This window comes from Mus musculus, chromosome 11 (genome assembly GCF_000001635.26).
Source record: "Mus musculus strain C57BL/6J chromosome 11, GRCm38.p6 C57BL/6J".
Taxonomy (NCBI): Eukaryota; Metazoa; Chordata; class Mammalia; order Rodentia; family Muridae; genus Mus; species Mus musculus.
The window spans coordinates 11,601,826-11,628,384 of record NC_000077.6 but is presented as its reverse complement, the minus strand read 5'-3'; the positions used below and the strand labels follow the sequence as shown (position 1 = coordinate 11,628,384).

The 26,559-nt window shown below is 41.1% G+C and overlaps 1 protein-coding gene across 1 annotated transcript in view; it reads left to right on the top strand.

The window, feature by feature from the left end:
• Positions 1–546: 546 nt before the first annotated feature.
• 4930512M02Rik (RIKEN cDNA 4930512M02 gene) overlaps positions 547–26,559 on the top strand; it is a 38,616-nt gene continuing 12,603 nt past the window's right edge. Inside the window, exons 1-2 of the mRNA NM_001305143.1 lie at positions 547–998; positions 3,674–3,742. Coding sequence (NP_001292072.1) covers positions 575–998; positions 3,674–3,742 — 493 coding nt within the window. The 5' untranslated portion in view covers positions 547–574. The remainder of the gene's footprint in view (positions 999–3,673; positions 3,743–26,559) is intronic.

Here is a 26,559-nt window from a genome sequence, read left to right as displayed (position 1 = left end):
GTGGAATACTTTGGTTTCTCCATCTATGGTAATTGAGAGTTTGCCTGGGTATAGTAGCCTGGGCTGGAATTTGTGTTCTCTTAGTGTCTGTATAACATCTGTCCAGGCTCTTCTGGCTTTCATAGTCTCTGGTGAAAAATCTGGTGTAATTCTGATAGGCTTGCCTTTATATGTTACTTGACCTTTTTCCCTTACTGCTTTTAGTATTCTATCTTTATTTAGTGCATTTGTTGTTCTGATTATTATGTGTCGGGAGGAATTTCTTTTCTGGTTCAGTCTATTTGGAGTTCTGTAGGCTTCTTGTATGATCATGGGCATCTCTTTCTTTAGATTTGGGAAGTTTTCTTCAATAATTTTGTTGAAGATGTTTGCTGGTCCTTTGAGTTGAAAATCTTCATTCTCATCCACTCCTATTATCCGTAGGTTTGGTCTTCTCATTGTGTCCTGGATTTCCTGGATGTTTTGAGTTAGGATCTTTTTGCATTTTCCATTTTCTTTGATTGTTGTGCCGATGTTCTCTATGGAACCTTCTGCACCTGAGATTCTCTCTTCCATCTCTTGTATTCTGTTGCTGATGCTCGTATCTATGGTTCCAGATCTCTTTCCCAGGGTTTCTATCTCCAGCATTGCCTCACTTTGGGTTTTCTTTATTTTGTCTACTTCCCTTTTTAGGTCTTGGATGGTTTTATTCAATTCCATCGCCTGTTTGGTTGTGTTTTCCTGCAATTCTTTAAGGGATTTTTGTGTTTCCTCTTTAATGTCTTCTACCTGTTTAGTTATGTTTTCCTGCAATTCTATAAGGGATTTTTGTGTTTCCTCTTTAATGTCTTCTACTTGTTTAGCAGTGTTCTTCTGTATTTCTTTAAGTGAGTTATTTAAGTCCTTCTTGATATCCTCTACCATCATCATGAGATATGCTTTTAAATCCAGGTCTAGCTTTTCAGGTGTGTTGGGGTGCCCTGGACTGGGCGAAGTGGGACTGCTGGGTTCTAATGATGGTGAGTGGTCCTGGTTTCTGTTAGTAAGATTCTTAAGTTTACCTTTCACCATCTGGTAATCTCTGGCGTTAGTTGTTATAGTTGTCTCTGTTTAGAGATTGTTCCTCTGGTGATTTTGTTACCCTCTATCAGCAGACCTGGGAGACTAGCTCTCTTCTCTGAGTTTCAGTGGTCAGAGCAGTTTCTGCAGGCAAGGTCTCCTCTTTCAGGGAAGGTGCACAGTTATCTGGTGTTTGGACCTCCTCCTGGCCAAAGATGAAGGCCCAAAACACAATCTTTCCCAGAAGCTGTGTTGCTTTGGCCTGTCGCAGAAGCCGTTGTTTCAGTAGTCCACACTCTCACCTGTGTAGACTACTTTCCGTGGAGTCCGGGAACCAAGGTGGCTCCCCCCAGAACCTGAGGCAGAAGCCTCCCGGGCCGGGCGGACACCTGTGCTCTGACCAGGAAGGTGGCCTGTTGTCTGGAGCTGAAAATGGCGCCACCTCAGAGGCTCTGTGGCTCTCGCCTGTCCCAGAGACTGCTGGCCTTTGTATTCCACACTCTCATCTGTGCAGACTGCCCTCCGCGGAGTCCCAGAACCAAGCTGGCTCCCCCGGAACCTGAGGAGGAAGCCTCTCGGGCCGGGCGGACACCTGTGCTCTGACCAGGAAGGTGGCCGGTTATCTGGAGCCGAAAATGGCGTCGCCTCAGAAGCTCAAAATTTTTAATACAGAATTGTTTCTGTCTAAAAGGAATTCAGGGGCAAAAATGGAGCAGAGACTGATGAAAAGGCCATCCAATGACTGGTCTAACTTGGGATCCTTTCTCTGGGTGGGAACTAACTCCTGACACTATTACAGATGCCATGTTGTGCTTGCAGACAGGAGTCTCTCATGGCTGCCTTCTGAGAGGCTCTACCAGCAGTTGACTGAGACAGATCCTGATACTTATAGCCAACCTTTAGACTGAGGTTGAGGTCCCCTATGCAAGAGTTAGAGGAAGGACTAAAGGACCTGAAGAAGACTGCAATCCCATAGGAAGACCAATAGTGTAAACTAACCCAGAGCCCTTGGAGCTCCCAGAACCTAAGCCACTAACCAAAGAGCATACATGGGCTGGTCCATGGGGCCCAGCATGTATGTAGCAGAGGACTGCCTTGTCTGGCCTTAGTGGGAGAGGATGCACCTAATCCTGTAGAGACTTGATGCCCTAGGGAAGGGGGATGCCTGGAGGTGGGGGAGTGAGGGGGAAGTGAGGTGGGAGCAAGGTGGATGGTTGAGGGTGAGGGGTGGATGCGGAGCACCCTTTCAGAGACTAAGGATATGGGGAATAGAGTGAAAAACTCTTGGAGGGGGGACCAGGAAGGGGGACAATATTTGGAATTTAAATAAAATAATTTAAAAGAATAAAAGAAAGAAAGAAAGAAGTGTGAGGTTCTAACAAGATACTAAAGACATAGTGAGAAGTAAAACTAGACTGAAGTCTGTTACAAAGAATCCAGTGATCTGTGTATGTTTGATGTGTTTGGATGTTATAGAAAGTGGTACTCATTGATAGTATATTTTAGAAAAGTTTTCTATTTCCTAACATAATGAAGACATAATGAAGAGAGTGGAGATACACTAAAGAGAGATTATACAGCAAACTAGAGGTCATAAACTCTTTGTGTGCACTAAACAGTGAATTTGAAAGTCAGCAAGAGCAATTTATATTCATTTTCAGTTTTACTGGATTTAGAATCATCTAGGATACACTCATTTGGGCAAGGGTTTGAGGCATGTCCAGAGAAGACAGAGGAGGAGTCATTGGGAGTATGTGCTGCATGTAGCCATCATGGACTGAAATCAAAGGAGAGAAGGATAAGACAGGTTAGAGACTTAGCATCCACCTCTCTCTGCCTGCTGGTTGCAATGCTCTTGCTGTCATTCCTTCTCCACCCTCTCACCACGAGCTCAAATGAGCTTTCCCTTCTTAATGTTCTTTTCATGGAATATTTTGTCCTAGTAATGTGAAAGGTCACTGATTCAGAAAGGAGAAGTTAATGAGAAATGAAAAGTGAGAGACAAAGAACTGGACATTCTGACAGCCAGACATACTGGGAGTATAGTTTTAAGGTTGAAGTTATTTTAATTTTTAATTGACAAATAAAAATTGTGTTATTGATTGCATACAACTGATCTTTAAATGAACACATGTTGTGTAGTAATGCAGCTGAACTAAGTAAAAGGTATATTAATCTACATGCCTTTTTTTTTTTTTTGGTTTTTCGAGACAGGGTTTCTCTGTGTAACCCTGGCTGTCCTGGAGCTCACTCTGTAGACCAGGCTGGCATTGAACTCAGAAATCCTCCTGCCTCTGCCTCCCAAGTGCTGGGATTAAAGGCATGTGCCACTACTGCCCAGGATACATGCCATTTTTAATGAGAGAACAATTAATATCCTTTCTTTTTGTATATTTATTTACTTATGCATATGAGTTTACCTGTATAAGTGTACACATGTGTGTATATCAATACATGTATGCTTGTATGCTCACAGACACCAGAAGAGGGTGTCAGATTCATCAGAGCTGTTATTATTGGAGATTTATTTTTAAAAGTTCACATTTTAATAAATATTGAACATTTTATGTTATGCAGATAAGAAAACCTCAAGTGTATAAATATAAAAATATATCCACCCATCCTATTCTTTCAGACCAGCGTATTACTGGGCAGGCAGAAGTGAAGCTGAGAGCCTTTTTGGGAGATTATGATGGGAGTCAGAGTAAGTATGATTCTGGTGTCTGATTGTGACTTTGGTATTTGAGTATCATGACCTTACCAGTTAGTACCAGTGCCAGAGTGCAAAGATATGCATCAGGGCTCAGGGAATGGAGCTGGGGTTGGGTAATATCAGCTGACCAGCTAGAGGGGCAGGGCAAGAGAAAGAAGCAGAAGCAAACGTGGGCCAACCACAGAGTAGCTGCAGATGGGATGATCTGTGAATGGACTCCATGGGAGATTCCCAGAACCTGTTTTGTAGATACCACTGGGGTTTATGCTGGTCTCCTGGCAGCAAATATAACAAGTAGGAGTGGGGACAGGCTGAGAAGGAACACACCAAGGACTTTTCCATCCAAGAACAGCCTGGCCGTTGTAGAGATGTTATCTGCCTTGCATAATCTTCACAGCATGCCTGCCTGGTGGATCTTACTTAGAAGTGGTTTCTAGATAGTAAACCTGGGGCAATGACAACCCGATTCAGTGAAAGATCCAATGCTGTCAGCTTCCAAAGAACTCGTGTCTACACTTCTTGTCCAAGACAAGAAATCATGTAGAATGATGCTGGGAGAAAATGGCAGGCCAGGTTCCTCTCAGAATGTGGGAAGAGTAGACCATAACACCTTGCAATCTCTCAACAGTCAGTGACAGATTCTGAAATGTTAAGATTTCTCTACTGGCTAAACAGTTGTAAATTCATGACTTTACTCAAACTGGTTTAGAAATTGGAGCAACTTTGTAAAACATCGGTGGAACTGAGGCAGCTTTGCACAAAAGACATGGATGTTCAACAATATAAAGTATGAAGAGCTTTTGAATCTAGTTGAGAAAACTTCAACATATTACCTTATTCTGTGCAGCTCTCATCCATATCATCATTCCACAGACTATATAAAGATAAGAAACAACAGAAACCAAAAGGAAGGAAAAAAAAAACCAGTTGTGTGCTTTGTTTTTAAACATTCTCCACAACAATATATTATAAATACTTTCTACTTCTTTAAGACTTTTTATTTTATTATTTCATGTGTTAGTGTTTTGCCTGCTTATATGTATTTGCACCATATATAGGACTTGTACCCGGAGAGGTTAGAAGCTATTAGATCCCTTGGAACTGGGGTTATGGGTGGTTGTGAGCCACATGTGGGTGTGGGAATCAAACCCAGGTCCTCTGGAAGAGCAACCCATTCTCTTAACCACTGAGTTTTCTCTCCAGCTTTACACAATAATATTTTACAAATATTCACAATAATATTTTACAAATCTGAATTTGATAAATACAGATGTAACTTATATGGTATAAAATTATATTAGTGACCATATTTATTCTATAACTATCTAATATACATTTCTTTCACCCTGGCTATAAAAATAGGTGGCAGAAAGCTGGGCATTCCTGCCCTATAGTGTTTGGTTGAATCTGGTCAATATGATTTTATACATTATATAGATTTCATGACCACTGAATGAGGAAAATGAGAATACAGTGTGGCTGTATTATCTTGCCCTTTGAGACTCTGACGTGGGCTGAGGATCATGTGGCTTCCATGTGCTTTTGCTAGAATTGTCTTATGTGATCCAGGCATGTCCCATCAAACCAGATCATTATGCAAAAAGTTGTCCTATATTTGAGTGACAGAAAGTATTACTATATCCCCAATTGTCAGTATGACCCTGACAATTCATTTAACCAATCTTCAAATGTGCTGCCAGTCTGATAATAAAATGTTAAATGCTTCTATAACTTTGATTGGAATTCTTCTGATTATAAATAAGATTAGTTGTGTTTCCTTATTTTATCTTGTAACAAGAGTCCATTGAAATAATTTCCTCACTTCTCTACTGGTGACTACAAGTTGGGAATGTTTTCCATGTTTTAGAAAAGAATGCTCCTGATGTGTTATGTTTGGTTGTGGGCCTGGTCTTTAGATAAGCCAGTTCTCCAGATCCTAGTGATATTGTCTTGTTTTCCTTTGAGGATTTCATACATGCCTATAATCCATTTTGGTCAAATCTGTTCAACTCCCTCCCCTCTGACTCCTCCTATATCTGTCTCACTATCTCAAGTACTCTTTTTCTTTTTCCTTTTTTACATTTTTATTAGATATTTTCCTTATTTACATTTCAAATGTTATCCCCTTTCCTGGTTTCCTCTCCAAAACCCCCTATCCCCCCCTCCCCTTGCTCACCAAACCACCCAGTCCTGCTTCCTGGCCCTGGCATTCCCCTACACTGGGGCATAGAACCTCTGATTGATGACTGACTAGGCCATCCTCTGCTATATATGCAGCAGAAGCCATGAGTACCACCATGTGTACTCTTTGGTTGGCGGTTTTGTCTATGGAAGCTCTGGGGGTACTAGTTAATTCATATTGTTGTTCCTCCTATGGGGCTGCAAACCCCTTTAGCTCCTTGGGTCCTTTCTCTAGCTCCTTCATTGGAGACTGATTATGAGATGGATATCCAGGTGGGACAGTCTCTCGATGGTCCATCCTTTCATCTCAGCTCCAAACTTTGTTTATGTACCTCTTTCCATGGGTATTTTGTTCGCTATTCTAAGGAGGAATGAAGTATTCACACGTTGGTCTTCCTCCTTCTTGATTTTCTTGTGTTTTGCAAATTGTATCTTGGGTATTCTAAGTCTCTGGGCTAATATCCACGTATCAGTGAGTGCATATCATGTGTGTTCTTTTGTGATTGGGTTACCTCACTCAGGATGATATCCTCCAGATCCATCCATTTGCCTAAGAATTTGATAAATTCCTTGTTTTTAATAGCTGAGTAGTACTGTATTATGTAAATGTACCACATTTTCTGTATCCAGATGTCCCTCAAACAGATGAAAAGGTAGAAATCTAGAGATTGATTCACCATGTGCTGGAACCTGCCATTGAGTTGTGCTTTCTTAATATTTCCTTCTACAGTCAACTATTTTCAATTCATTTTATCACCAGTATTTGTTTCTTCACAGTGTAATTCTCTGTCTCTGTGTCTTTGTGTCTGTCTGTCTATTTGTCTGTCTTTCTATCTCTCTCTCTCTGTATGTGTATGGTGTTTAGGTCAGAGGTCAATGCCAGAGTCAATTCTCAGTTGACTTCTACTTTATTATTAAGACAGGATTGCAAAGTAAACTTGAACTCACCCCTTCAGTTAGAGTGGCCAGAGAATTCCATGGATCTTCCTGCCCCTAGCTCCCTAGTGTTGAGATGTGCATGTCACTGCACCCAGCCTTCTGTGGGAGAGTATCCAAATTCAGGTTTTTATGCCTGTACTTCATTTAAAGGGTTTTTTTTCTTTTGATAGAGATATCAAACTGAGAATAGTGTGTTTGTATCTTATTACAAACATTACAAAGCATTGCCAAAAATGTTTAGTTAAAGTTTGCAAAATCATCCTAAATTATTCTTTAAAAGAATAGCTATTTGAAAGTGTGTCTCAAACATAGTCTATAAATGTCATATTAATTTTTATTAAAAATTGCTCTTATGCCAGAATTTATTAAAATTTTTTATGTCTATAGTATTTTTGTGCCCACAGACTTATTTTTTTTTATTATTAGTTTTTTTTTGTTTTTTTTTTTTTGGCTTTTTGAGACAGGGTTTCTCTGTATAGCCCTGGCTGTCCTGGAACTCACTTTGTAGACCAGGCTGGCCTCGAACTCAGAAATCTGCCTGCCTCTGCCTCCCGAGTGCTGGAATTAAAGATGTGTGCCACCACGCCTGGCTCCACAGACTTATTTTAATAATTATATACTTTAAATATAATATTTATTCTTTGAGAGTTTCAGAGACATATACAATGTATTTTAATCTTATCTACCTATGTCCTTCTAACTCTTGCCAGAATTCACCAACCCATTTCTGTCTTGACTTCATTCCCTTTGTGATTATTACACTTTCTAATAGCCCACTGTGTCTAACCAGCACTGACTGTATATGGAGGGCTATGAGATCATCCACTGTTGCACAGGTAACCTTCGAGCAGCCATATCCCTCCCTCAGCAGCCACCAACTGTCAATAGCTTTTCAACTTGGACTGGGGTTTCAGCAGCTTCTCTGCTCTCCCATCCATGCTTGAGCCTTTTCTGGCTTGATCTTGTGCAGGTGACCAGAGCTGCTGTGGGCTGATTTGTTCATTAGCAGCACCATGTCCAGAAGAGAGTGTTTTTCCATTCTCGTCCCTACCTTCCAGCTCTTACATGCTTTCTGCTCCAGCTTCAGAGATGCTCACTGAGTATTTGAGGGGGGAAATGTTTATATCCTGACACATCTATGGCTGAGTACTCACTGGCTATAATACTTTTTGTAAAAATTTTCTGTGTCTGAAAAGAATATCCAATCCAAGTGACTGGCACAATATTTTACAAACTTAGATCAAGGTGGTAGTTAAATTTGTTTACTCAAGTCTAAATTTTCATGAGTAATTTGGTCTAATCTATCAATAATAGAGTTGGAGTGAAGCTTTCCCACTGTTGTAATGATTAATGTATCTTCTTCTCCTTGTGTCTATTATCAGATTTAATGTTATAAACCTTCTGAACCTAGGAGATAAATGCTTTTTGATTTTAAGATGGCAAATTTTCTTGGTGATCAGTCTTGCTAACATATGCCGAGTCTCTGTACTCTCATTAATATTTTAAAATTTAATCCATATTTTATCTGTTATCCATATAATTAGGCTAATTTTCTTTTGCTTTCTTTTAATATACCCAGTCATATTTGTGTTAGTCATCTTTCTAACACTGTAACAAACTATCTGTGATAATTACTGCACACACACACACACACACACAAAAATGACAATTTCAGCATATGGTTTGGCTGTTCCATGCTATGATCAGGAAGACACATAGTTTTGACCCTCTTGTGAGTATGTTGTATGTCATCAATGGATGTGTGCAGCTCCAAACTACAGAGATTGAAAAAGGCGGATTCCCACAATTCTCTCTTAGGGACATGCCTCAAATGGCCTAAAGATTCCACTAACTAAAGTGTCTTTCTCTTCCAATTATTTTTTGAAAGCATATATGGTATTTGTACTTTTTCAGTGAGCATGTATATATTTAAAAGGAATAATGAAACCCTGAGGATGTGAAGGAAGAAGAACACTCCTCCATTGCTGGTGGTATTGCAAGCTGTTATAACCACTCTGGAAATCAGTTTGGTGGTTCCTCAGAAAAGTGGACATAGTACTACTGGAGGATCCAGCAATACCATTCCCAGTAGATGCTCCAACATGTAATAAGGACACATGCTCCATTATGTTCATCGCAGCCTTATTTATAATAGCCAGAAGTTGGAAAGAACCCAGATGTCCCTCAACAGAGGAATGGATACAGAAAATGTGGTATATTTATTTACACAATGGAGTACTACTCAGCTATTAAAAACAATGAATTTATAAAATTCTTAGACAAATGAATGGATCTGGAGGATATCATCCTGAGTGAGGTAACCCAATCACAAAAGAACTCACATGATATGTACTCACTGATAAGTGGATATTAGCCCAGAAGCTCAGAATACCCAAGATACAATTTGCAAAACATATGAAACTCAAGAAGAAGGAAGACCAAAGTGTGACTACTTTGTTTCTTCTTAGACTAGGGAACAAAATACCCATGGAAGGAGTTGCTGAGACAAATTGTGAAGCAGAGACTGAAGGAATGACCATTCAGAGACTGCCCCACCTGGGGATCTATCCCATAAACAACCACCAAACCCAGACACTATTGTGGATGCTAACAAGAGCTTGGTGACAGGACCCTGATATATCTGTCTCTTAAGAGGCTCTGCCAGTGCCTGACAAATACAGCCCCATAGGAGGAACAACAATATGAACTAACTAGTATCTCCAGAGCTCCCTGGACTAAACCACCAACCAAAGAAAACACAAGGAGGGACTTGTAACTCTAGCTGCATATGTAGCAGAGGATGGCCTAATTGGTCATCAACCGGAGGAAAGGCTTTTGGTCCTGTGAAGGCTCTATGTCCCAGTATAGAGGAATGCCAGGGCCAGGAAGCAGGAGTGGGTGGGTTGGTAAGCAGGGGGAGGGGAGAAGGGATAGGGGGTTTTCGGAGGGAAACTAGAAAAGGGGATAACATTTGAAATGTAAAGAAAATATCTAATAAAAAGGAAAAACCAAAAAAAAATACAAATAAAAAATAAAAAAGGAATACTGAACACATACAGTTTGCTAATATATTCTCTTCCTAAATAATGCAAATATCTGAGAGGAATAGACTTTTGCTTCTGATTGGACACTTTAAATGAATTCTTCTTTATTCAAAACCAAAATTCAATAATATTATAATATCAATGAATATTTATACTTGTCACATTTATTGATATACTTGCTAACTAGTACTTAGCTGCTTTCATATTTCTTATTCTGCAAATATTAATTTATAACTATATATGGATACATTTTATTTAGGAAAAGTTTCACATTTGTTCTTATTTTTTAGAGTTTCATTAGACATCAGTTGTTTTTCTTTTTCTTTTTTTTTTTTTTTGGTCTTGAATAGCATCATTTTATTTTTCTTTTTTTTTTTTTCCATTTTTTATTAGGTATTTAACTCATTTACATTTCCAATGCTATACCAAAAGTCCCCCATATCCACCCACCCCCACTCCCCTGCCCACCCACTCCCCCTTTTTGGCCCTGGTATTCCCCTGTACTGGGGCATATAAAGTTTGCAAGTCCAATGGGCCTCTCTTTCCAGTGATGGCCGACTAGGCCATCTTTTGATATATATGCAGCTAGAGTCAAGAGCTCCGGGGTACTGGTTAGCTCATAATGTTGTTCCACCTATAGGGTTGCAGATCCCTTTAGCTCCTTGGCTACTTTCTCTAGCTCCTCCATTGGGAGCCCTATGATCCATCCATTAGCTGACTGTGAGCATCCACTTCTGTGTTTGCTGGGCCCCGGCATAGTCTCACAAGAGACAGCTACATCTGCGTCCTTTCAATAAAATCTTGCTAGTGTATGCAATGGTGTCAGCGTTTGGATGCTGATTATGGGGTGGATCCCTGGCTATGGCAGTCTCTACATGGTCCATCCTTTCATCTCAGCTCCAAACTCCGTCTCTGTAACTCCTTCCATGGGTGTTTTGTTCCCAAATCTAAGGAGGGGCATAGTGTCCACACTTCAGTCTTCATTCTCCTTGAGTTTCATGTGTTTAGCAAATTATATCTTATATCTTGGGTATCCTAGGTTTGGGGCTAATATCCACTTATCAGTGAATACATATTGTGTGAGTTTCTTTGTGAATGTGTTACCTCACTCAGGATGATGCCCTCCAGGTCCATCCATTTGGCTAGGAATTTCATAAATTCATTCTTTTTAATAGCTGAGTAGTACTCCATTGTGTAAATAAATATACCACATTTTCTGTATCCATTCCTCTGTTGAGGGGCATCTAGGTTCTTTCCAGCTTCTGGCTATTATAAATAAGGCTGCTATGAACATAGTGGAGCATGTGTCCTTCTTACCTGTTGGGGCATCTTCTGGATATATGCCCAGGAGAGGTATTGCTGGATCCTCCGGTAGTACTATGTCCAGTTTTCTGAGGAACCGCCAGACTGATTTCCAGAGTGGTTGTACAAGCCTGCACTCCCACCAACAATGGAGGAGTGTTCCTCTTTCTCCACATCCTCGCCAGCATCTGCTGTCACCTGAATTTTTGATCTTAGCCATTCTGACTGGTGTGAGGTGGAATCTCAGGGTTGTTTTGATTTGCATTTCCCTGATGATTAAGGATGTTGAACATTTTTTCAAGTGCTTCTCTGCCATTCGGTATTCCTCAGGTGAGAATTCTTTGTTCAGTTCTGAGCCCCATTTTTTAATGGGGTTATTCGATTTTCTGAAGTCCACCTTCTTGAGTTCTTTATATATGTTGGATATTAGTCCCCTATCTGATTTAGGATAGGTAAAGATCCTTTCCCAATCTGTTGGTGGTCTTTTTGTCTTATTGACGGTGTCTTTTGCCTTGCAGAAACTTTGGAGTTTCATTAGGTCCCATTTGTCGATTCTCGATCTTACAGCACAAGCCATTGCTGTTCTGTTCAGGAATTTTTCCCCTGTGCCCATATCTTCAAGGCTTTTCCCCACTTTCTCCTCTATAAGTTTCAGTGTCTCTGGTTTTATGTGAAGTTCCTTGATCCACTTAGATTTGACCTTAGTACAAGGAGATAAGTATGGATCGATTCGCATTCTTCTACACGATAACAACCAGTTGTGCCAGCACCAATTGTTGAAAATGCTGTCTTTCTTCCACTGGATGGTTTTAGCTCCCTTGTCGAAGATCAAGTGACCATAGGTGTGTGGGTTCATTTCTGGATCTTCAATTCTATTCCATTGGTCTACTTGTCTGTCTCTATACCAGTACCATGCAGTTTTTATCACAATTGCTCTGTAGTAAAGCTTTAGGTCTGGCATGGTGATTCCGCCAGAAGTTCTTTTATCCTTGAGAAGACTTTTTGCTATCCTAGGTTTTTTGTTATTCCAGACAAATTTGCAAATTGCTCCTTCCAATTCGTTGAAGAATTGAGTTGGAATTTTGATGGGGATTGCATTGAATCTGTAGATTGCTTTTGGCAAGATAGCCATTTTTACAATGTTGATCCTGCCAATCCATGAGCATGGGAGATCTTTCCATCTTCTGAGATCTTCTTTAATTTCTTTCTTCAGAGATTTGAAGTTTTTATCATACAGATCTTTCACCTCCTTAGTTAGAGTCACGCCAAGATATTTTATATTATTTGTGACTATTGAGAAGGGTGTTGTTTCCCTAATTTCTTTCTCAGCCTGTTTATTCTTTGTATAGAGAAAGGCCATTGACTTGTTTGAGTTTATTTTATATCCAGCTACTTCACCGAAGCTGTTTATCAGGTTTAGGAGTTCTCTGGTAGAATTTTTAGGGTCACTTATATATACTATCATATCATCTGCAAAAAGTGATATTTTGACTTCCTCTTTTCCAATTTGTATCCCCTTGATCTCCTTTTGTTGTTGAATTGCTCTGGCTAGGACTTCAAGTACTATGTTGAAAAGGTAGGGAGAAAGTGGGCAGCCTTGTCTAGTCCCTGATTTTAGTGGGATTGCTTCCAGCTTCTCTCCATTTACTTTGATGTTGGCTACTGGTTTGCTCTAGATTGCTTTTATCATGTTTAGGTATGGGCCTTGAATTCCTGATCTTTCCAAAACTTTTATCATGAATGGGTGTTGGATCTTGTCAAATGCTTTTTCTGCATCTAACGAGATGATCATGTGGTTTTTGTCTTTGAGTTTGTTTATATAATGGATTACATTGATGGATTTTCGTATATTAAACCATCCCTGCATCCCTGGAATAAAACCTACTTGGTCAGGATGGATGATTGCTTTAATGTGTTCTTGGATTCGGTTAGCGAGAATTTTATTGAGGATTTTTGCATCGATATTCATAAGAGAAATTGGTCTGAAGTTCTCTATCTTTGTTGGATCTTTCTGTGGTTTAGGTATCAGAGTAATAGTGGCTTCATAAAATGAGTTGGGTAGAGTACCTTCTACTTCTATTTTGTGAAATAGTTTGTGCAGAATTGGAATTAGATCTTCTTTGAAGGTCTGATAGAACTCTGCACTAAACCCATCTGGTCCTGGGCTTTTTTTGGTTGGGAGACTATTAATAACTGCTTCTATTTCTTTAGGTGATATGGGACTGTTTAGATGGTCAACTTGATCCTGATTCAACTTTGGTACCTGGTATCTGTCCAGAAATTTGTCCATTTCGTCCAGGTTTTCCAGTTTTGTTGAGTATAGCCTTTTGTAGAAGGATCTGATGGTGTTTTGGATTTCTTCAGGATCTGTTGTTATGTCTCCCTTTTCATTTCTGATTTTGTTAATTAGGATTTTGTCCCTGTGCCCTTTAGTGAGTCTAGCTAAGGGTTTATCTATCTTGTTGATTTTCTCAAAGAACCAACTCCTCGTTTGGTTAATTCTTTGAATAGTTCTTCTTGTTTCCACTTGGTTGATTTCACCCCTGAGTTTGATTATTTCCTGCCGTCTACTCCTCTTGGGTGAATTTGCTTCCTTTTTTTCTAGGGCTTTTAGATGTGTTGTCAAGCTGCTAGTATGTGCTGTCTCCCGTTTCTTCTTGGAGGCACTCAGCGCTATGAGTTTCCCTCTTAGAAATGCTTTCATTGTGTCCCATAGGTTTGGGTACGTTGTGGCTTCATTTTCATTAAACTCTAAAAAGTCTTTAATTTCTTTCTTTATTCCTTCCTTGACCAAGGTATCATTGAGAAGAGTGTTATTCAGTTTCCACGTGAATGTTGGCTTTCCATTATTTATGTTGTTATTGAAGATCAGTCTTAGGCCATGGTGGTCTGATAGGATACATGGGACAATTTCAATATTTTTGTATCTATTGAGGCCTGTTTTGTGACCAATTATATGGTCAATTTTGGAGAAGGTCCCGTGAGGTGCTGAGAAGAAGGTATATCCTTTTGTTTTAGGATAAAATGTTCTGTAGATATCTGTCAGGTCCATTTGTTTCATAACTTCTGTTAGTTTCACTGTGTCCCTGTTTAGTTTCTGTTTCCACGATCTGTCCTTTGAAGAAAGTGGTGTGTTGAAGTCTCCCACTATTATTGTGTGAGGTGCAATGTATGCTTTGAGCTTTACTAAAGTGTCTCTAATGAATGTGGCTGCCCTTGCATTTGGTGCGTAGATATTCAGAATTGAGAGTTCCTCTTGGAGGATTTTACCTTTGATGAGTATGAAGTGTCCCTCCTTGTCTTTTTTGATAACTTTGGGTTGGAAGTCGATTTTATCCGATATTAAAATGGCTACTCCAGCTTGTTTCTTCAGTCCATTTGCTTGGAAAATTGTTTTCCAGCCTTTCACTCTGAGGTAGTGTCTGTCTTTTTCCCTGAGATGGGTTTCCTGTAAGCAGCAGAATGTTGGGTCCTGTTTGTGTAGCCAGTCTGTTAGTCTATGTCTTTTTATTGGGGAATTGAGTCCATTGATATTAAGAGATATTAAGGAAAAGTAATTGTTGCTCCCTTTTATTTTTGTTGTTAGAGTTGGCATTCTGTTCTTGTGGCTGTCTTCTTTTTGGTTTGTTGAATGATTACTTTCTTGGTTGTTCTAGGGCGTGATTTCCGTCCTTGTATTGCTTCTTTTCTGTTATTATCCTTTGAAGGGCTGGATTCGTGGAAAGATATTGTGTGAACTTGGTTTTGTCGTGGAATACTTTGGTTTCTCCATCTATGGTAATTGAGAGTTTGGCCGGGTATAGTAGCCTGGGCTGGCATTTGTGTTCTCTTAGTGTCTGTATAACATCTGTCCAGGCTCTTCTGGCTTTCATAGTCTCTGGTGAAAAGTCTGGTGTAATTCTGATAGGCCTTCCTTTATATGTTACTTGACCTTTCTCCCTTACTGCTTTTAATATTCTATCTTTATTTAGTGCATTTGTTGTTCTGATTATTATGTGTCGGGAGGAATTTCTTTTCTGGTCCAGTCTATTTGGAGTTCTGTATGCTTCTTGTATGATCATGGGCATCTCTTTTTTTATGTTTGGGAAGTTTTCTTCTATTATTTTGTTGAAGATATTAGCTGGCCCTTTAAGTTGAAAATCTTCATTCTCATCAATTCCTATTATCCGTAGGTTTGGTCTTCTCATTGTGTCCTGGATTACCTGGATGTTTTGAGTTAGGATCCTTTTGCATTTTGTATTTTCTTTGACTGTTGTGTCGATGTTCTCTATGGAATCTTCTGCACCTGAGATTCTCTCTTCCATTTCTTGTATTCTGTTGCTGATGCTCGCATCTATGGTTCCAGATCTCTTTCCTAGGGTTTCTATCTCCAGCGTTGCCTCGCTTTGGGTTTTCTTTATTGTGTCTACTTCCCCTTTTAGTTCTAGTATGGTTTTGTTCATTTCCATCACCTGTTTGGCTGTGTTTTCCTGCTTTTCTTTAAGAGCCTGTAACTCTTTAGCAGTGCTCTCCTGTAAATCTTTAAGTGACTTATGAAAGTCCTTCTTGATGTCCTCTATCATCATCATGAGAAATGTTTTTAAATCTGGGTCTAGATTTTCGGTTGTGTTGGGGTGCCCAGGACTAGGTGGGGTGGGAGTGCTGCGTTCTGATGATGGTGAGTGGTCTTGATTTCTGTTAGTAGGATTCTTACGTTTGCCTTTCGCCATCTGGTAATCTCTGAAGCTAGCTGTTTTAGTTGTCACTGTTAAGAGCTTGTTCTTCAGGTGACTCTGTTAGCCTCTATGAGCAGACCTGGAGGGTAGCACTCTCCTTAGTTTCAGTGGGCAGAGTATTCTCTGCAGGCAAGCTCTCTTCTTTCAAGGCAGGTACCCAGATATCTGGTGTTTGAACCAGACTCCTGGCAGAAGTTGTGTTCCACTCACTAGAGGTCTTAGGATCACGTGTGGAATCCTGTGTGGGCCCTTGCGGGTGTCAGGCGACTCAGCTGGCAAGGTAGCCGGGGCTCGAGTGGAGTGGAAGGGGTTTGTGCCCCAGATCAAGCCCGGGTAGCCTGCTTCCCTATGTACCGCAGTCTCAAGTTCCACGCGATTGGATTGGGGTAGGCGCTGTGTTCCACTCACCAGAGGTCTTAGGGTCCCGTGGGGAGTCCCGTGTGGGCCCTTGCGGGTGTTGGGCAAGACTCTGCTGGCAAGGTAGCCCGGGGCTCGAGTCTCGAGTGGAGCGGAAGGGACTTGTGCCCCAGATCAGGCCCGGGTAGCCTGCTTCCCTATGTACCGCAGTCTCAAGTTCCGCGCGATTGGATTGGGGCAGGCACTGTGGTCCACTCACCAGAGGTCTTAGGGTCCCGTGGGGAGTCCCGTGTGGGCCCTTGCGGGTGTTGGGCAAGACTCTGCTGGCAAGGTAGCCCGGGGCTCGAGTCTCGAGTCGAGCGGAAGGGACTTGTGCCCCAGATCAGGCCCGGGTAGCCTGCTTCCCTATGTACCGCAGTCTCAAGTTCCGCGCGATTGGATTGGGGCAGGCACTGTGGTCCACTCACCAGAGGTCTTAGGGTCCCGTGGGGAGTCCCGTGTGGACCCTTGCGGGTGTTGGGCAAGACTCTGCTGGCAAGGTAGCCCGGGGCTCGACATCAGTTGTTTTTCAATTGATATTCTTTTTGCTAGCACCTTAATTACTTTGTTTCTCCCCTGGTTTCCAAAATTGCTCTTTTAAAGTCAGGTGCCAAGATTGCTACTTTCTCTTTCATTTTATGAAAACCACCATCTTGTAGTTATGGATTATTTCGATTATTTTTGAAATTTTGAAATTCTCTGAGGTACATGCATCTCAAAAGATGTGTTAAATTATGATTTCTGGAGTATTCCCAACCATTTCTATTTAAGATAGTCTCATTTCTTTACCCATAGAATATGAATTATTATTAGAGAACTACAATCTATCTTTTGTATCTTCTAGTATTTATATTCAGCATATCTTCTGTTTTAGAATTTTTTTGGCAACTTCAAACATGTATGCCATGTATCTTAACTATATCCATCCTAATATCCTCTTCCATTTCTCCTGGGCCTTTACTTTGCAATACTTTCCTCTCCCAATTTCATGTCACTGTCCTCCTCTTCTTTTTAAAATTAGCTAGAGGGGTCCAGTTAGTGCTTCTTGTATGAGCATAGGTGTAGTGCCCTCCACCAGAGCATGGCATGTTGCCGGTAGCCACACCTTCAGAGAAAAATGACACCCGCCCAGCATGTGAGCCCCTTCCCACCCATGCTGGGGTGCTGACTGGATTTATCTTGTGCATGTCTTGACCAGGTAGTCATAGCAGCTGTCCATTTATGAATGCAATGACCTTTGCATGTCATTTCTTCCTGTGAAACCCCAATCGTGTCTTCAGATTCAGTGGTTACATAAATCATTATTTAAATGATGTAGCTAAGTTTTTAATATTCTACTTCAAATTTCAATAGTTTAAAAACATTTTCAGGGGCTTCCAGGAAGGTTCAATGGTTAAGAGCACTTGCTGTTCTTGTAGAGTGCCCATTTTCATTTACCAGCACACATGTTTGCCACCAACCACTTGTAATGTAACTCTTGCTAGAGAGAGATCTAATACCTCTGGGCTTCTAAGGCATATACACTCACTCACATGTACATACCAATATGCATGCACAAACATATACATAAACATGAAAATAAATCCTTAAAATTATTTCAGAAATATTACTTTTTTTCCTAATATTTCGGATCATATTTTCTTTTCCTTAGTTTTTACTTACTATCCCCATTTTGCTTTATAATGTCTTTTAAAACACATTTGTGGAAATTATTTGAAAAATGGCTTCCATTTGTTGGGGGAATTCCGAGGCCCAGTGGCCTCTCTTCTTGCAATATGCATTCTGGTCCTTTTCAAGGGGTTTCTGTCTCTCTTTGGTTGGAGTCTCTCTTCTCTGCTTTCCCTAACTACTGTAGCCCAGATTCTCTGTAAATTCCTTTCCTGTTGTTTTTCTTTTTTCATCTCCCTTTCATCTTCTTCCTTTCTCTTTCTCTGCTCTTTCTCCTCCTCTGTCTCCCTGTTATGGTGGACTATCTCAGCAACCTGCACTAAATCCCTCAGTGACTTATCCTGTCGTCCCTTTCATCACTGAAGCTTTTTCCTGATGTCTCTACTAGCCTGGTCTATAAGAGCCATAGTCATAGTAACTTTGTGCTCCTCCATGCTGGGGTCATAGGGTGTATACTGACAGAATGTCTACAGGAGTCACTCTCGAAAGGCTGTGGGCAACTTGTCTGGTTCCTGCTTAACCTCAAGTTACCTTGATCAAATTGGTGGGTCATCGTGCAGCCCCCTTGAGACCTGCCAATGGAGCCTGGCAGTAGACCTTGCCTTCTGTCATATTATAAAGTCCCAGTCAGGTCTAGTCAGGGGAAACCCTTGCTTTTGATGTCAGCCTGGTCAATTGATTGTCCTCCTATGTCTGAGGGGACATTCTTTCTAGCTTCCTACATTATCCTCTCTTGCTCTTCAGTTGTGAAGAACACTTTCATGAGTTGTTGGATATCATCCCAGGTGGACTGATGAGTAAGTAAAACAGTCTCAAAGAGATTAATCAGTCCCTTGGGGTTATCTGAAAAGGTGGGGGGGGGAGGTGTTGGGCCTTCCAGTTGTACAAGTCAGTCGAAGAGAAGGGCCAATATTGCATGGCCTGATTACTCTTATCTAGAGGCCCATATGTCCTCAGCAGGAGAGCCACCATGTTGTCAGGGGATGTGGCTCTCAGACTTCAGGTCCCCATGCCTGGACCGGGAAGTAGGGGGGGTCTCCTCCCACTCCTCTCTCTGGTAAAGTGAGATACAATGGTCCCAGTCCCATATGGGATGAGGATCCCAGAGCAGGGGCTGGCACTGGCAGGGCCATGGGGGCAAGAGTAGAGGGATATGGAAGAGGAGGGTCTTGGAGGATCAACTTCTTCTTATGTCTGGATCCCTCCTCCCATGTTTCCTTTTTCCTAGTGGCCAGAACCTGTGAGGTGGGTCTTGGGGAAAGAAAGGCTTTTATCCATGGTGGGGGGCCGGGGGTCCTCCACTAGATTCTTCCAGGTAACTGTATAGACACTTGGTCTGGGTGCCCAAGGGCTCCTGGCCTAAAGACTCTTTCCTCTACTGCTTTGATCACCTGAAAGTAGAAGATCCCTATGAGTAGTCACCCTTCTCTAAAGGTGGGTCATTTAGAGAAGCACAGAGTAACTAACTTGCCTTTTTTACTACTACTGACAAGTTTTCTCCTCTTTTCCTAACCTCCCTCCAGTGGTTAACTACCATGTTTAACGGGGTAGATTCAGTCTGTCCAATGTTCAAAAATAATGTCAATCAGTCCAAGTCCAAGAAAACAGAGAAAGACAATCAACACACAAACAGTTCACCCCTGCCACAGGCACAGAAATTAGGTTATAGAGACAGTTTGCTCCTGCTATGAACAAAGAAACCAGGTTATTGGAAGACTCTGTCGGCTCCCACTGATACATGTTTTCCAAAAGGAGCAGAGTTCCCTCAACTCGCTCCAGGGGACCTGAAGCATCTTCTAGACTCCCCACAGTCAAGGGTGTTAAGGCATGATGTCTTCCCCCTGCAATTGACCATACTAGACCAGAAGCTTTCCAGCTGACACCATGCTCGAGAGTCAAAAGTGAAAGCAGAAGAAAGACACTTTTTTTTAAACTTAGGCACCTGTTGCCCTTCCTGAGCTCTGTCTTTTTCCCTTCCATCAGCCTAGTTGGTGGTCACTCAGGGGTCTCCTCAAATCCCGAACGAGCCCCCAAATGTAAGATTTCCCCCTTCCCCCATCCTCAGTCAGTGGTACTTACTCTGAGACACCCCCTAGTGAGACACCAAGATGCAGATTGATGCAAAAGCAAGAGGTTTATTTTCTGGCACGTCGATGTGACAAGGAGGTGACCCTGAATATCTATCACAAGTAGTTTTTATGCTTTTTAGAGACACAAATTACATCATCAAGTTTTCAGTTCAAACTTATTGGCTAAGCAAACACACATTTGAACTCTACCTGGGACTTTCTAGAGGGTCATGTAACTATCAGTCAGTACATTCTGAGAATTTTTTACTCAAGAATGTTCCTGTGGGTGGAGAATGGAACTTGTCTTATCCTTGACCCCAGGTGGTAGAGGGAAACTGTAAGGAGAGTGTAGGACTAGAAAAAGCCCTTAGGGTCCCTCAGTAGCAAGCCAGTAAGCAGCGCTCCTCCACTGCCTCTGCATCAATTCCTGCTTTTAGATAATTAGCCTGCTTGAGTTCCTTCTTTAATTTCCCTCAGTGAACTGTGACCCAGGATATGTAAGCCAAATAAATTCTTTTCTTACCAAGATGTGTTTAGTCATGGTGTTTCAACATAGCAATAGAAACCGATGGAGACTGTGAGGAGCGGGTGTGGCAGCAGTCCCAAGATGGCGCCCAGGACTGCAGCTAAGTCTTATGACTTGCACCTGACTTCCTCATACACCTGAAAATAGCCACGACCATTGTGAGCTGCAGGTGCACCATGATACTGGTGGTATAAACAAGTCCATATTTCGTGGAGACATGCCCCTGCCACCCTGATTGGTTGAAGCTGTATACCTGGTGAGGAGATGTGGCCTGCTGTGAGTGGATGGGGGCTGAGAGTATATGAGAGAGAGAGGCCCGGGGTTAGAGAGAGAGGGAGAAAAAGATGAAGCGAGAGAGATGAAGATTGAAGCATGCTGAATAAACTGCTGTTAGAAGAACTGGTGGTCGTGTCGTTCTTGCTGGTTGAGAGCAGACGCGACAGGAGACACCTTAAAATTTTTTCTTTACTACATTGAATAAATGTGGGGATAGTGGATAGGCCTGTCTTATTCCTGACTTTAATAGGATTTCATCAAGTTTGATTCTATTTAGGATGGTGTTGGCTGTGGGTTTGTTATAAGTAGTAATTTTTTTTTTTGCTATTACAGATTTTATTTGCACTATTTTCAGAGAAGCCATGATATGCTCAACAGCTTGATGGACTGGACATGCCATCATCTCTCTACCCTAAATACATTCCTGGCATGTACAGTGTGACAGTGCTTAGGCAGAATGGACTAATTATTGTCATGGTCATTAAACCTGAGTAGACAAACATGTAGACTAAAGATAGCTGTTTTAATTATACTGAGAGTTAACAAAACTAGGTAAGAATTCAGAAAGGGTCCTATACAGTTTATTAATTAAAATGAAGATGCTAGTGGCAGTTAGCTTTATGAGCAGGTTACAGAGCTAATAATAGTCTGTAACTTCCCATTTGAAAATGAGGTTGCTCACATGACACAGTGATTCCACTACAGAGTTTACAATCAAATGCATGGCATCTGTGTAGAAGGACATGTGAACCCCTATGTTTATCTATGGTAGAAGGACATGTAAACTCCTGTGTTCATCTATGATAGAAGGACATGTGAACTCCTATGTTCATCTATGGATGCCTTAGTTGCTTTTTTATTGCCATGACAAAACACCATGACAAAGACAACTTATAAGAAAAGTATGTAAGTTGGGGACTCATGGTAACAGAAGGTTAAATTCCATGACCATCGCAGCAGGAAGCCTGGCATCAGGAGATAGGCAGGCAGGAATTGTTGGAGCAGCAACTGAGAGCTTGTGTCCTGATCCATAGATATGAGGCAGAGAGAAAATTAATTGGAAATGGCTTGTGCTTTTGAAACTTCAAAGCCCACCTGAGTGATACACCTCCTCCAGCAAGACCACAGCTCCCAATCCTTCCCAAACAGTTCCACCAACTGTGGGCCAACATTTAAGTATATGAGTCTATGGGGGCATTCTCATTCAAACCACCACAGTGGCATTATTATTATTATTATTATTATTATTATTATTATTATTATTATTATTTTCATATGGCTCACACTGCAGCATTGCTAATTATAGCCAAGATGTGGAATCAGCCTAAGAATTATCAATGCATAAACAAAGAAAATATGTATATACATATACACATATATTATGTTATATAGTACACATATAAACATATGTATATATTTGTATGTATATGTTATACAATACACATACATACACACACACACACACATATATGTGTGTGTGTATATATATATGGGTATAAAATACACACACACACACACACACACACACACACACACACACACAGACACAGACACAGAATTAGCCTAAAAAAAAGAAATTATGTCACTTGCTACAACAAAGATAAACCTGAAGGATAACATTGTAAATGTAAGAAGTCAAGTATAGAAAGACAAATGGCCTTTGTACATGAGTGTAGAACTTTGAACTTAGAATAATGGAGATTAAACTGGTAGGTACCAAAGTGTGGTACCCAGACACTTCTGTCAGGATATGCAAAAGTTCAGCTAGACAAGTAGGAATAAATTCAAGAGGCTTACTGTACATTGTGATGGCTACAGTTAATAAAAATTATGGCAGATTTGAAGACTGCTAATGGAGTAGATTTTCAAGTGGTCTAAAAGCAAAGTGTATGCGAGATATGCAAATGTTAAATGGCTTGATTTAGCCATTCTCCAATGTATACATATATCAAAGCATTATGCTTTTTTTTTAATTAGGTACTTTCTTCATTCACATTTCCAGTGCTATCCCCAAATTCCACCACACCCTTCTCCCCAACTCCCACTTCCCGGCCCTGGCATTCCCCTGCACTGAGGCATATAAAGTCTGCACAACCAATGGGCCTCTCTTTCCACTGATGGCCATATGCAGCTAGAGACACGAGCTCCGAGCTCCAGGGGCACTGGTTAGTTCATGTTGTTGTTTCACCCATAGGGTTGCAGATCCTCTCAGCTCCTTGGGTACTCTTTCTAGCTCCTCCATTGGGGGCCCTGTGATCCACCCAATAGCTGACTGTGAGCATCCACTTCTGTGTTTGCCAGGCCCTGGCAAGTCTCACAAGAGACAGCTATATCAGGGTCCTTTCAGCAAAATCCCGCTAGTGTATGCAATGGTGTCAGTGTTTGGAGGCTGATTATAGGATGGATCCCCGGATATGGCAGTCTCTAGACAGCCCACCCCTTCATCTCAGCTCCAAACTTCGTCTCTGCAACTCCCTCTATGGGCGATCCGCTCCCACTTCTAAGAAGGGGCTAAGCATCCAGACCCTGGTCTTTGTTCTTCCCAAGTCTCCTGTGCTTCGCAAATTGTATCCTATATCTTGGGTATTCTAAGATTTTGGGCTAATATCTACTTATCAGTGAGTACATATCATGTGAGTTCTTTTGTGTTTGGGTTACCTCACTCAGGATGATGCCCTCCAGGTCCATCTGTTTGCCTAGGAATTTTATAAATTCATTCTTTTAATAGCTGAGTAGTACTCCATTGTGTAAATGTACCACATTTTCTGTATCCATTCCTCTGTTGAGGGGCATCTGGGTTCTTTCCAGCTTCTGGCTATTATAAATAAGGCTGCTATGAACATAGTGGAGCATGTGTCCTTCTTACCGGTTGGGACATCTTCTGGATATATGCCCAGGAGAGGTGTTGCTGGATCCTCCGGTAGTACTATGTCCAATTTTCTGAGGAACCGCCAGACTAATTTCCAGAGTGGTTGTACAAGCTTTCAATCCCACCAACAATGGAGGAGTGTTCCTCTTTCTCCACATCCTCGCCAGCATCTGCTGTCACCTGAATTTTTCATCTTAGCCATTCTGCCTGGTGTGAGGTGGAATCTCAGGGTTGTTTTGACTTGCATTTCCCTGATGATTAAGGATGTTGAACATTTTTTCAGTTGCTTCTCTGCCATTCGGTATTCCTCAGGTGAGAATTCTTTGTTCAACTCTGAGCCCCATTTTTTAATGGGGTTATTTGATTTTATGGAGTCCAACTTCTTGAGTTCTTTCTATATATTGTATATTAGTCCCCTATCTGATTTAGGATAGGTAAAGATCCTTTCCCAATCTCTTGGTGGCCTTTTTGTCTTATTGACGGTGTCTTCTGCCTTACAGAAGCTTTGCAATTTTATGAGGTCCCATTTGTCGATTCTCGATCTTACATCACAAGCCAATGCTGTTCTATTAAGGAATTTTCCCCCTATGCCCATATCTTTGAGGCTTTTCCCCACTTTCTCCTCTATAAGTTTCAGTGTCTCTGGTTTTATGTGGAGTTCCTTAATCTACTTAGATTTGATCTTAGTACAAGGAGATAGGAATGGATCAATGCGCATTCTTCTACATGTTAACCACCAGTTGTGCCGGCACCATTTGTTGAAAATGCTGTCTTTTTTTCACTGGGTGGGTTTAGCTCCCTTGTCGAAGATCAAGCGACCATAGGCGTGTGGGTTCATTTCTGGGTCTTCAATTCTTTTTTTTTTTATTACATATTTTCCTCAATTATATTTCCAATGCTATCCCAAAAGTCCCCCATACCCTCCCCCCTCCCCACTCCCCTACTGGCGTTCCCCTGTACTGGGGCATATAAAGTTTGCATGTCCAATGGGCCTCTCTTTCCAGTGATGGCCTACTAGGCCATCTTTTGATACATATGCAGCTAGAGTCAAGAGCTCCGGGGTACTGGTTAGTTTATAATGTTGTTGCACCTACAGGTTTGCAGATCTCTTTAGCTCCTTGGATACTTTCTCTAGCTCCTCCATTGGGGGCCCTGTGATCCATCCAATAGCTGACTGTGAGCATCCACTTATGTGTTTGCTAGGCCCTGGCCTAGTCTCACAAGAGACAGGTTCTTTTATCCTTGAGAAGAGTTTTTGCTACCCTAGGTTTTTTGTTATTCCAGATGAATTTGCCGATTGCCCTTTCTAATTCATTGAAGAATTGAGTTGGAATTTTGATGGGGATTGCATTGAATCTGTAGATTGCTTTTGGCCAGATAGCCATTTTTACAATGTTGATCCTGCCAATCCATGAGCACGGGAGATCTTTCCATCTTCTGAGATCTTCTTTAATTTCTTTCTTCAGAGACTTGAAGTTCTTTTCATACAGATCTTTCACTTCCTTAGTTAGAGTCACACCAGGGTATTTTATATTATTTGTGACTATTGAGAAGGGTGTTGTTTCCCTAATTTCATTCTCAGCCTGTTTATCCTTTGTGTATAGAAAGCCCATTGACTTGTTTGAGTTCATTTTATATCCAGCTACTTCAGTGAAGCTGTTTGTCAGGTTTAAAAGTTCTTTGATGGAATTTTTAGGGTCACTTATATATACTATCATATCATCTATAAAACATGATATTTTGACTTCTTCTTTTCCAATTTGTATCCCCTTGATCTCCTTTTGTTGTCGAATTGCTCTGGACAGGATTTCAAGTACAATGTTGAATAGGTAGGGAGAAAGTGGGCAGCCTTGTCTAGTCCCTGATTTTAGTGGGAATGCTTGCAGTTTCTCACCATTTACTTTGATGTTGGCTACTGGTTTGCTGTAGATTGCTTTTATCATGTTTAGGTATGGGCCTTGAATTCCTGATCTTTCCAAGACTTTTATCATGAATGGGTGTTGGATTTTGTCAAATGCTTTCTCCACATCTAACGAGATGACCATGTGGTTTTTGTCTTTGAGTTTGTTTATATAGTGGATTACGTTGATGGATTTCAGTATATTAAACCATCCCTGCATCCCTGGAATGAAACCTACTTGGTCATGATGGATGATTGTTTTGATGTGTTCTTGGATTCGGTTAATAAGAATTTTATTGAGGATTTTTGCGTTGATATTCATGAGAAAAATTGGTCTGAAGTTCTCTATCTTTGTTGGGTCTTTTTGTGTTTTAGGTATCAGAGTTATTGTGGCTTCATAGAATGAATTGGGTAGAGTACCTTCTGTTTCTATTTTGTGGAATAATTTGTGCAGAACTGGAATTAGATCTTCTTTGAAGGTCTGATAGAACTCTGCACTAAACCCATCTGGTCCTTGGCTTTTTGTTTGGGAGACTATTAATGACTGCTTCTATTTCTTTAGAGGATATAGGACTGTTTAGAACATTAACCTGATCCTGATTTAACTTTGGTACCTGGTATCTGTCTAGAAATTTGTCCATTTCATCCAGGTTTTCCAGTTTTGTTGAGTATAGCCTTTTGTAGAAGGATCTGATGGTGTTTTGGATTTCTTCAGGATCTGTTGTTATGTCTCCCTTTTCATTTCTGATTTTGTTAATTAGGATGCTGTCCCTGTGCCCTCTAGTGAGTCTGGCTAAGGGTTTATCTATCTTGTTGATTTTCTCAAAGAACCAGCTCCTCGTTTGGTTGATCCTTTGAATAGTTCTTCTTGTTTCCACTTGGTTTATTTTGCACCTGAGTTTGATTATTTCCTGCTGTCTACT